This window comes from Canis lupus, chromosome 3 (assembly GCF_003254725.2).
Source record: "Canis lupus dingo isolate Sandy chromosome 3, ASM325472v2, whole genome shotgun sequence".
Classification (NCBI taxonomy): Eukaryota; Metazoa; Chordata; class Mammalia; order Carnivora; family Canidae; genus Canis; species Canis lupus.
The window spans coordinates 71,325,006-71,337,268 of NC_064245.1; the positions used below are offsets into that span (position 1 = coordinate 71,325,006).

The following is a 12,263-nucleotide window of genomic DNA, read 5'->3' on the forward strand; positions in this document are numbered from 1 at the left end:
AGGTGTTGCATGGGAAACATCACCCCCATCCCACCGAGAAGAAATCAAGATTCAGAGCAGCAAGTCCTTGGCCAGTGTCCGTTGCAGGAGACGGGCCAGGCTGGGAGCAGACCCACATGGGCCTGACTTCAGAGCCAACACTATTCCTGTCCTTTTGTCTGAGTGGGAGAGCTGAGCAAACAGAAGGACAGGCCCAGGAGGGCCTGAGGGCCACACTCCTGGATGCTCCTGCAACGGGGAGACAATAGACACTCGGTGTCAAGAAATGCTTCCCAGAGACCCGTGTGCACCCGCCGGACTTCTGTCTCTTGGGTTAGCAAAGCAGTGGCTCTGTGCCTGCTTGGGCCCCAGGGAAAGCCGACGGGCGTTCATGTGCACTCCCTGCGTGGTTGCACACTCCCATCCCCACCCGGATGCCCAGATGCCTGTCTTCAAACAAAGACATCAATTCCTTCACATTTGGATACCAAATGATGGCAAGTCGGAGGGGCTGGTGTGGCAGGTGCTTTGGGTTTAGATTTCAAAACAGAATGGTCACTTCCCAGCTGTCTTGGTGTGCGTTTTCATAGACCCCCACCCAGTTCTTCGGTTTGGCTTGGGCGCCCCTCTCCAGCTGGCTGGGGCTCCCCTCTGCACCCACTGCAACCTCCTTCTCCATCCTTGGCTTTGCCCTTCTGAGAACATTCAGCTCCTCTGCTGGGCTCCTCCTCCACGGGTCCCCTCAGCAGCCTGAGTCTCAGTCACTTGTTTTCTCCAAAGGTTCTTCTTACTAGAAATCTCAGGATTGTTCTCCCCATCCAGCAAACACAGAGCAGCAGGCCTTCCCGTCCATGGCATCAGCCTGTCCCTCTTCTAGGGTGGTAGTCCTCTCCTTCACATCCACCACCTTTGGTTTCACTTTATCCATCCTAATTCCACATGTCTTCTTCTAGAAGTTTAGTGGAGAAGGGTCACGTGGGCAGGGGCTTCTTCTGGAGACGCTCACCCGCCGACCCCACTCACCCTAGAATAAGAACAGCAGCTACATCCCAAAGTCACTTCCTTCTTAAGGGCTCCTTCCGGGGTGGACTCTCACCAGCTCTTGCCTGCCCCCTCCTTGACTGCCCTACTCTGTCTTCTAGGAGGTCCCATTCAGGGGCCAGTCTGCCGGATGTCAGGAAGGGCTCCCTCCTCCACGACTGTGAGAGAGCGGCCCTGGTGTCAGAGCATTGCAGGAGGCTCCTCAGAACCCTCCACTTCCAGCATTTTCCCTTGGTAGTGCCTTGCAAATTACAGCCAAGATGCAAGACAGCCCAGGAATGGTGTAATCGGGGACCGTGTCCACCTTCTCAGTCCTCATTCCACATGACCCAGGGACAGTCATGCTCTGGGACTTCCACTGTGTCACACCCACCAGAGTGATGGAGATGTGGCTTCTTTCACGGAAATCTGAGGTCCTTGGATCTGCCCTCCACAGTGGGTGAGTCGTCAGCTCCTCATCAGAGTTCTGCTCTCTCTCGCTCTTTCTCCCTCGTCGCCACCTGCCGAATCAGCTGCACAGGGATCTGAAGGGTTTTGTTGACCAGGGCTTGATTTGGGTTCAGATCACAGGGACATTTGCGAGTCACTCCGGCTGACAGATTCTGGGATACACGGAGCACAGTTCATGGAGACATATGTACAGAGGTCTGCCCAGCCGGACACACCACCGTGGCCAGGGGAGGCATGCAGTGCAGGGACGAGGATTCTGGCCTGGCCCCTGGCAGCGCAGTGGCTCTCCAGTGACTCAGTTTCTAGTAATTGCACTTAGTTTCCTGGTGTTCAGGTCTCTGCCCCTGGGGCTGTGAGGCCAGAGTGGGGACTCCGATGGGCCCCGAGCTTGACAGGTCCCCCACCATCTCTGGGGCTCCTGCAGCTCGGCCCAGCCAGGACCCAGCCAGAGACCCAAAAGTCCTCCTTATCAAGGACATGTGAATTCCGTTTTCAATCTCTGGCTTGAAGTAGCTTGTTTTGCTGTTGGGTTTTGGTTTGAGTGGGGTTAGGGTTGTCGTAGGGATTCAATTTATTCCGTAAGCTCTTTTTCTATCCTGTGAGATTATAAAATAATGTGAAATGCTGTAAGAATCAAGGGTTAAAGTGGTCGGAGAGGCCCCTGGCTTACCTGCCCCACCTGCCCCCCACGGCTGTCCCAAACTCTCCAACTGAGCCCACTGAGGGAACTTCCCCAACAATGTAGGGAAAGAGAAAACAGAACTCAGATGGCCTGTCCTCCAGTACCTACCCCGACCCCCCGTGGCTACCCCCACTCCCCATCTGATCAGACCTGGGATCATTCCTTTACTCACTACACAAACACTGCTCTGCTCCGCTATTACTCATTTGGACCACGTGCCAGGCACTGCCCCCAGCCTTAAGACACAGAAAATACAAGCAAAGCCCTTGCATTCAGGGGCCAGGCTCAGGGCTTCCATGAGGACACGAGGGAGGGAAAGAACCATCAGCAGAGCTCGGCCTGGGGGTCAGGACAGCTAGGCACCCCCAGAGCTCAAAGGGCTCTCAGCCAGTGCTGGATTCAGGGGCAGAACTGTAGCTCCTAGGGGCCCTAGCAGACCGTCCCCCTCTCACCCCAGCCTCAAGGTGGGTGCTCAGAGCAAAGAGAGTGGGGAAGGACAGGATGCCCAAGCAGGAACTCCGGTGAGAGCTGGGTCCTAGAGGTGCAAAGGGCCGAGCAGGACCAGCTGTCCCGGGTGGCTTCTGTCCAAGGTCCCTGAACACAGCACAGGCATCAGAACCAGGCACAGGTTCAGGGCTGGGGGCGGGTGGGGCGCAGGGTGCTGGAGGCTCTTCACTCAGGCTTTCTGGGTATTTTATATGCAGGTCATGGGCTTGCATGTCAGCCTCTTCTTCTGAAGACCCCTGACCCCAGAAACCGCTCTGATCTGGCCCACAGGCAGTAGAAAGCACCAGAAACTAATGCCAAAATAGAAAGAAACTTTGGAAAAAACTACACACACCCCCTCTTTTGAAGAAGAACTACAGCAGGGTGGCAACCAGGTCCCCACTGCCCCTTCTTCTTCCCAAAGAGCTCCCCCAACCTACCTCCCTGGGGTGGGACTGGCCCGCGACCCCTGGTCGTCCCCATCCCCACCCTCGGCCCAGGGAGCCACAAGGCTGAGCGACCTGCCACAGGCCACCTTCCACGGAGCCTCCTCGCTCAAGGAATGTTATGGTCAGAAATGGAAGAAATTGTCCTTTTCAGACAACCATCATTTTTATCTGTGAAATCAAAAGGATACCAACCCGAGTTCTTTGCTCACTGAAGTCATCAAGGCCACAGAATGAATGCTAGTGAGAAAAACAAAAAAAGGAACAAAAACTATAAAATAAGACCAAAAGAAAATGGGGGGGGGGGAGAAAAGAAAAGAAAAGAAGATGTAAGATATGTAGTATGGGATTCAGTGACACATTTCACAAGAACTACTGTACCCGGTTCAAGTTCAGAAGGAGGGCCGGAAAGTGAGCAGACCTGGGCAGCGGACCTCATGGGGAGCCCACCCTCAGGAAGTCCTCTGTACCCCCCAACTACTCTCCCCAAACCCCTGGCTTGATTCAGACAAACCAGGATGTTTTTGCTGCTGAGGTGTGGCTTTCCTGTAGACCTTGGTAGGACACATTACAGAGGAAGGACCCTCCGATGGTTGCAACCTGGGGCTCCCACCAAAGCCCAGGCATGGTGTGTGGACAGGGACCAGGCGGGGTCCCCCCAGGCCACAGATGCCCCAGACCCACCTGCCCAGGAGCAGAAGCCCTCCCCCAGCACCATCCCTGCCAGGGCCCTCTCTCCCAAGAGACCATTATTTAAAATCTTTGGTGTCATTCAATTAGTCCGCTTTAAAAATAAAAAAAATAGGGAGAAAAAAAGGCCTTAAAAGGAAGGAAAAATTATACAGCTAGTTTGAAAGTAGACTTCTCTTTCTGAACTGAATTCACGACTTGCTTTGCTCCACAAGAATTATTGCTCATCAGTAGAACCTGTCGGAGCATCATCTGGGGCTTTTGAAAGTCATTCTTTCCCCCCTTTGCCTCCAAAATGCGGTAATAACTCCCCTAATGTATTGATTGAAAAATTAAAATCCAAACAGACAGCCACCAACTTTTATACAAGTTTTAGAATCACTGGAGGTTGGAGCCAGACGGCGCCTATGTGGAGTCATCTAGAGCTCTCATTTCTCACATGGAGAAACTGGGGCCCAGGTGGGGGGGCAGGGACTTGCCAAGAGCACCCGGTGGGGAGTAGCAAGGAAGGGGTCCTGGCCACTGACATGAGCCACGGGTAATGTGGCTGCAGCCCCTTCCCACTAGTGGCCGCAGGGAAACGATGCTGATTCGAGTGCATCTGTCGTTTCTCGTCCTACTGGCCCGACCAGGAGTCCGCCTGCTGTTTGCCAGCCTCGGCCACTCCTTTGGGACAAAAGGAGCCAGGCCAACCCACACAGGCTCGCTTTGAGGAAAGAGTAAAACAGAGGGAGAGAGGGGCTTCACACGTAGCCCAGTGTGCTTCCTCACTAAAATGCCGCCGGCCTTATTTCCTGTGGGTGCCTTCCCACCTTTAAAAACTTTAAATCAGCAAGACCACTATGGCGTGTTTTGAGTCTGTTTGCTGCCCTTTCTTGCTCTGAGACCCACTGTGCCAACTCAGGCCCTAAAGCCCAGTTGGGGGTCTAAGAAGCAGAACCAGCCTGGTGGTCCATGGACCTCTTCAGGGCCAGGGGTTCAGAACGTCACACCCCGACGCTCATGGAATCCTCACAACCATCCCAGAAGAGGGGAGAGATGTGAGCCCCCAGGCCCAGGCAGAGGGGTAAATCCCCCAGGGTCCCAGGGCCCCCCTGGAGCAAAGCCCAGACACACCTGCCTGCAAAGTCAGGTTATCCCTGGAGACTCTTGGGTGGAATTATACTTGGGATTCCTTCGGGACCTCAAAATAACCCCATAAGGTTGCAGGGTGGGCATCTGGCAGACAGAGACACTAGAAATCTGCTTAAACCAGCATCCCCCAGGGGTTCCCAGGTTCTCTGGCATGAGAACCGGCCTCAATGTCTGGGTCAAGCCTATGGCCGTGACCCTCTGCTGCCCCGGGGGGACGTGCCGGTTGTGCGGCCAGAGGCAAGGAGACTCTACATGGAGAAGGGATGATGCTGGAGGGTGACTCCTGCTTCCTCTCATCCTCTAGGGAGACAAAGCAGAAGAAGCTTCTAAACTGGCATCATCTGAAGAGCTGCCTGTCTCTTTGGGCTTGATCCCCTCCGGGGAGGGGCTGTTTCCCCATTTTTAGATATCTGCCCTGAGATCTGCCCTCTGGGGACTTCTGTGACTCTGGCGACTTTGTGGAGGTGGGGGGAGGGGGAAGAGTTGCCTTCCTCTCTCCCAAGACCCGCCTCAGGCAACTGAAACCCACAGATGCCCTTTCTTCCTCTTCCTCTTCCTCCTCCTGGGGTGACCAAGGTTCAGGCAGGGATCCCCTCCTGGGTCACACTGTCCCCGCCGACCCCCGGCCAGGGCTGGAGCCTTCGTGTGGCCCCCACTGTGATCTTACCCTGTGACACAGAATGTGCAATTACAGGTTTTGCTCTACTCGTCTATACTCGTTTGGCAAACACGTGAGATGCCCTATTCCATGGTGGGAACTGTCTTGGATACATTGATGCATACAAGCTGGTCCCTGAGCTCAAGGACTCCATGGTCACAGGGTGAATGTGCAGGAGGGGGGCAGGGCCCGACAGAGATGCCACACTCGTGGTTCTGAGTGGCACTCGTTTGTCTGCCCGGACCAAGGAGACGTTCCGGATGGGCTGAGCGGGTGGCTGTGGCACCCAGGAGACCAGCTACCCCTTCTCAGCTATAGGATCAGGGTCCAGTGTCTGAATCTATCTCAGGCCCAGCCTCTTCACCCATAAAGTGATACTAACACAAAGAGACAAACAGGCCAGGTGTCAGCATGTGGCAGGCCAACCTTGCTTCCCACTGGGAGAGGAGAAAGACGCCCAAGAACACGTAACTGGTTTTGGCACAGAGCGCAGAGGAGTCATCTAAGGTGAAGAGGTCTGGGGGGACCAACCAAGGTCCTTGCTGGTGACATCACCAACCTAGTAGGCCCAACCTCACTTATCACTCCAGAGAGGGTCACCTTGTCCTTCCTACGTCAGGTTTAGAGGAAGGTCTTTGGTGGAAAAAAATAAAGGCACCCCACCCCCATTCCACACACACACAAAGTGGGCCCCAAACTGAACTTTTCTTCCCTGGAAAAAGCATTGGAAGGAGCTACTTATTGCATAGGTGTGCCCGCCTTGGGGGGACGGGGCAGAGAAGGGCGGCGGGAGGCAGAGCCTGTTCTTGCACTACAGAAATGTCAGTGCAGAAGGAAACAGCCCCGTGATGACCGGTCACAGAAAGAAGCCCCAGGGGCGGGGGCGGGGGGCAGGGCACCCCACCTACCTTTTCTTCAAGCTCCTTCAGATGTCTCTTCTGGATATCCAGCTTAGCCTCCAATTCTCGGATTCTCTGAAACACACGACCTCTTGCATCAGAAAAGGTAAAACCTCCAGGTTCAAAACCTCTTTACGCTTTATCATGGTGTAGCATACAAGCAGAGAAGCATGCGAGGACGAGCGGGCAGCGTGCCTGGCTTTGTGCGTGTGCAGGGCTGTAACCCCCACCGCCCGAATCCAGATAGAGGACCAGCACCGGGAGGCTCCTTGGGCCCCCGACCTCTGCCACTGAAGGCCGGTTTTGCCTGTTCTTGAGGTGCATGGACATGGAATCACGGTGTGCACTCTTGAGGCAGGATCTCTTTAAAACAGAAGCATCGCGCCTGGACCAAGATACAGAGGCGCCCGGTGCAGGCTAGTGAAGATCATGGGTTTGAAGTGGCACCAGGGGATGCACTTGTGCAAGACCCACCTAGCTGGACCCGGGGAGCTGGGGCAGAGGAACCGAGTCCGGGCAGTGCCTCTGCTGCCACATGCACCCCAGCCCCTTAGAAGCCCAATGAGCACAGGTGCTAGGATGGCCAAGCGTCCCGGTTTGCTCATGACATTTCTGGTTTTGCAACTGAACGTCAGAGATCCCAGGAGACTTCCCCCCACCCCCCGCCCGCCCCTGCCAAGTCCTGGGAACCAGGAACAGCTGGTCACCCTGCCTGATACCCCCTGGGGCGCTCACCCTCCCTCCGTGGTTTACCAGCCCATTCCTTCCAGCTCCACGCAGTGTCTCACCCAGGGGGACACTTTCACAGATTGTCACATGCCCAAGGGTCACCCCTCAGAGTGCTGACCGCTGCTCGGCCAGCTGCAGCCTTGCCAGGCCTGAATGTAGAGGGAGAGCTCACTCTTGGCGAGGGTGCTCAGGCTGCAGGGCGGGTGATCCAGGGCAGGCCGCATTAGCACGCAGACCCTTAGGCTGGAGAAGCCTTCTGTGCATTCTGTAGGACAGTGTTCTCGAATCCAGGTCAGTGTCACTTGGGCTTGCAGATCACTGGGCCCCCCACTAGAGTTTTTGACTTGGTTTTGGGGGCTTGGGCCTGAGCAGCTGCACTTCCAGCAAGTTCCTGAGTGATGCAGTGGCTGTTTGTCTTGGGACTTTGAGAACCACCTCTATGGACACCCTCACCCGTTTAACAAATACAGGTCAATATGCCTGGGACCCTAAGGGTTTTGTGGTCCAGCCAAGTTTCAGACAAAAGCATTTACACGGGAACCCAGATGGTGCCCTGGGCGAATACAAACACAGAGAAAATCAAGCAGGAGTAGGGATGGGGGCAGGATGCTGTTTTACGTGGGTGCTCCGGGCAGGTGGCGCTGGACCCCAGAGGGGAAAAAGGTGGGGCATCGAGCCAAGGGCTGGGGAGCCAGAGGAGTCAGAGCCCAGCCCAGCACCCACAGTGGTTTGCCAGACTCAGGATGGGGAAGGGAATTCCAAGCAGGGGAACAGAGTATGCGGAGACGCAGGGATGGAGGGAATGGGGGCAGAGCTCAGAGGGCCTGGAATGTCCTGATGAGGAGCTCACAGATTTGGGGGTGTCATGGGGAGCCTGTGAAGGGTTTTAAGCAGGGAAATGATGAAGAGTTTGGTTTTGGAAAGATCACACTGGCAGAAACAGAACAGATTGGCACGGAGGACACAAGGAAAATACTTATCCTCAGATGTGAGGTGTTGGGCAAGTGATTCAGCCCATCCGGGCCCTGGTTTCCTTGTCTGTGGATTGTGGGTAATTGTGTTGCCCACATCTGAGGATCTAACAGGGGAGTCTGCACGAAGGGCTCAGAGCAGAGTCGGCATAGAGCGCGCACCCTATAAAGGATCAGGAGCCTCTACCTCTCTAATTCTCTTCCACTTGAGGGAGGCTGTGTGTACCTCAGTGAGGCCGTGATCGTCCCCCAAGGCCCCCCTTGCAAGGTGAGGAGGCAGAGAGCACCCGAGAATGAGCACAGAACTGGACCCCGGGCTGGGTCCTGCACCCCAAGCTTTCCAGCTGGTGAGTGCTGGGGAGTCACATAATCGCTTATACCTGAACCCCTCTTCTGTAACATCTGCACAGGGACCTCATGCCCCGAGGTGAAATGGGGGCCCTGGGGATGCGGTGGGGGGGCGGCCCTTGTACACTACAGGGTCACGTGGAGGGGAAGGTGACACTTTACAGCCTTCAGAGGACTTGTGAGAATTCCCCAGGAACAACACAGAGCTTCTACTCCGGGGGGTGGGGGGGAGCCCAGTTCCACAGGGCTGGGGGGCAGGCGGCTCTCCAGGCTGCATCTACATGGAAGCTGTAGGACAGAGGAGCCAGTCCCAGGCAGGGGCCCAGCAGGTGGCAGGTTGGGTCAGGGCAGGGAGGGGACACGGTAACGAGGGCCAGACCACACACAGCCTTGGATTCTATTCCAAGGGTGAAGGGATGACTGGAGGGTTTCAAGTAGGGAACAGCTCCTTTCTGCTTTTCAAGGAGGGGGGCAGCGTCCTCTCCCCAGCAGAGCTCGCCTGGGTCCCCGGCTGCCCACTGTCACGTCTCCCTGTTGATCATGGCCAGGTGTGACTCCACAAGGTTCTCCCCTTTCCACGTTCTTGAACAGGGCCTGGCACCCGACACCTGCCCGGTCAGCACGTGTGCATGAGTGCCTGGCAGGGATTATTGTGACAAAGTGACAGAGTACAGAGTAAAGGTCGTGCCTGGTGGGAAAGGTCAAGGGGGCAAATATTAACTCACGTGTGTTCAGGGCTTACTTTGTGGCAGGTACCCTCCCACCACTTTATATAAATTCTCCACCAACCCCAGATGCAGATGCGGCTATGACTGACCCCATTCTACAGGTCAGGAAACTGAGGCTCGGGATACACTATAAGTCAGGGCGGGATTCGAATCCAAACTTACCTGACCCAAAAACCTGTATCCCTAATGCCACCCCATAGCTTTCCATCTATAACCAAAATGCTGCTTTATATGGTCCCGGAAGGGAAAAAAAATCACTGTAATGTGTGTTTGACATTCTTGGGTCCTTGAGCCTCTATTCCCATTGAAGGGGGAAATGTGTTTTTTTTTTCAATATCCCTTTTTTAAATGCCAAATTTCTGAGGATTCTATCGAATGAGAACAGAACAGATGATTGCAAAGAGCAAAGAGGAAACCTCAGGGAATTAATCCGATGTGGAGGCCGGGACACTGGCTGTGAACTCAGCTGGCCACGATGGGAAGAGCCACAGCTTCCTGGACGGCTGGCTGGCTGTTCCTCAGCTCTTGTGGCCTCTGTGCCTCTGTCTCCCCATCTCCCAAACCAGGTCGAAGACTTAATTAAATAGTTGAGGGCTTTACAAACCGTGGCATCATCTACTAGCTGGTGTTTGAATGATGCCCGTGACAACTACTGGGTCAGGTTCTTAGAAATCCTATATTCAGGGGGATCCCTGGGTGGCTCAGCGGTTTGGCACCTGCCTTTGGCCCAGGGCACAATCCTGGAGTCCCAGGATCGAGTCCCACGTCAGGCTCCTGGGATGGAGCCTGCTTCTCCTTCCTCCTGTGTCTCTGCCTCTCTCTCTCTGTGTCTATCATAAATAAATAAAAAATAAATCTTTAAAAAAATCCTATATTCAGCGGCTACTACTTTTGAAAATTACAGCTTACAGACAAGCGCAGTAAACCCATTACTGCCACAGGGCCTTTGTACTTGCTGCTTTTTGCGCAGACCCCAACGATTCACCCCGTCACATCATTTCACGCCCTCTTACCCTTTCTGACATCCGGGGTGCTTATATGTGTTATGAGTGTCCTCACTGGCTTCTAAGACCCTGCTCTCCAGGAAAGCAGAGACTTGGCTCACTGCCCCAGCTCCAGGGGCCAGACCAGTGCCTGGCACATGAGAGGTACTTGACTGGTAAATAACCATCGAAGGAAAGCAGGAAGCCACAAAACCTCGTTTTTGCCAGCACCCGGTTGTTTCTGGGCTTGCGGGCAGGAAACCCTCCCCTATGCCTGGGCATCAAACACAAATGACCAACTCCAGAAAATTCTGTTACAGGGAACAGATGTGCTCTGAAGTCTGAGTGTCTTTTTACATTTTTGTAAATCCGGAGCCCCGAGATGCCAACTGGGGCTCCCACGCCTGCTGCTGTCACACGTGTGGCGCTCGGCAGGGACCGGGAGCAGCCAGCAGCGAGCGCCGTGGTGTCCAGATACCCCTGTGCCACGTCGGGAGAGTCTGGCCAAGCACTTCCACCTGCAGGGGGCACAGGACCCTCGAGGCACAGCCTGGAGGTGGAGCTGCTCCACACCGCCCAGAGTACAGATGAAGAAGCACCGAGTCCAGAGCAAGGAGGCATGGGGGGGCCCGTCCTCAGAATTCTATGGCACCGTGCGACAGAGGAGAGGCTCATCTGGTCTGAGTCAGGGCAACGGGGTGAGGGAAGGAGGGCAAGGAGGAATGACAGCTCATTCCCTTCCAGAACCAAAAAGGTAAGGAGACCCTACTGGTGCCAATCTCCAGCCGCCCTCTCCCCCCCACCCCCGTCCTTCCCTTTCCCTTCTCCCCTCCCCCCTACTCCCCTGGCCATTTGAGGGCACAGACAGGAGACCCTCTGCAAGCCAGGAAGAGCCCTCCCCAGCAACCAGATCCCAGATCGGCCAGTCCCTTGCTCTTGGGCTTCCAGCCACTAGAGCCGTGACCCACAGATGTCTGTTGTTGAAACCCCAAAATGTGGCATTTTGTTACGGTGCCTGAGCAGATGAAGACAGGCCCTTCCTGCCCTCCGGAACCCACAGCCACGGATCTCCATTTACAACTCCCCAAAACGGAGCAACTGTAAACTGCCAGAAACCACCTCTGAACCCTGTTACGTGCAGAATCCGATTCTGTAGGTCTGGGGTGGGGCCCGAGAGTCCGCGTTTCCAGCAGCTCCCAGGTGATGCCGCTGCCGGTCCGCGGACCACACTTGGAGCAGCAGGAGCGGACATCCATCGGGCTTGTCATGTAAGGAGAGTCCTCCTTTCATTGACCGCCCACCGTGCTCCGGGCACAAGCTAATCGATTTGTATGTCTTGTCTCATCAAAGCCTCGGAGGGCACGTCATTCAGTGACTCGCCAGCGTTGGCTGATGCACGCATCTCCCTCTATTTTAACAGACGTGAGGACGGTTTTCATATTCGGAGGGGAAGGGTGCCTACCGTGGACCTTCAGCAGAACTTTCAACTAATTTGAAAATGATCCAGAGATACAGGAGAAGCGATTTCCGGCCTTGGGTCAAGCCATTAACTCTCTCCACGCTTAGGTACGTGAGCAAATGTAAAAGGAAGTGACTGGTCCCACGTGATCTTCACTAACACTCCAAAACCTTCATATTTTAAGTGATTTTTCTCTCTTTAAGAGGTCCTTGTCCCTAATCTCCCCACACAGGCAGCTTGGTTTGCCAGCTTTTTTTTTTTTTTTTTTTGGTCTCTCTTTCTTTCCGTTTTCTTTCTTTCTCTCTTTCTTCTTTTTTAAATCACCCCACTCCCTTCCTTTCTTAGCACTTGGGACACGGTGCTTTCCCAGGAGTCACGGCCGAAAGCTGCATTGCCCTGTGTCTTTGGGGTGTGCTCCCTGCCTTATCATATATTCCAGACTTAGACCATAAGAAGCACCTTCGTGCATGAGATTTGAACTCTTGAGTCGGGTAATGGCTTTTTGGTTTAAACACACAAATTTCGTTCTGCTTTGAGCTGGGTTTTCTGAACAATCCCTCCATCCCCTGCACATTCAGCC

General features: G+C 54.7%; 1 protein-coding gene across 1 annotated transcript in view; it reads right to left on the reverse strand.

Annotated features, from left to right (window-relative positions):
• Nucleotides 1–1,925: 1,925 nt before the first annotated feature.
• Nucleotides 1,926–12,263, reverse strand: part of JAKMIP1 (janus kinase and microtubule interacting protein 1) — a 141,116-nt gene continuing 130,778 nt past the window's right edge. Inside the window, exons 21-23 of the mRNA XM_049108647.1 lie at nt 6,475–6,540; nt 3,280–3,355; nt 1,926–2,066 (exon numbers count right to left, since the gene is read on the reverse strand). Coding sequence (XP_048964604.1) covers nt 3,305–3,355; nt 6,475–6,540 — 117 coding nt within the window. The 3' untranslated portion in view covers nt 1,926–2,066; nt 3,280–3,304. The remainder of the gene's footprint in view (nt 2,067–3,279; nt 3,356–6,474; nt 6,541–12,263) is intronic.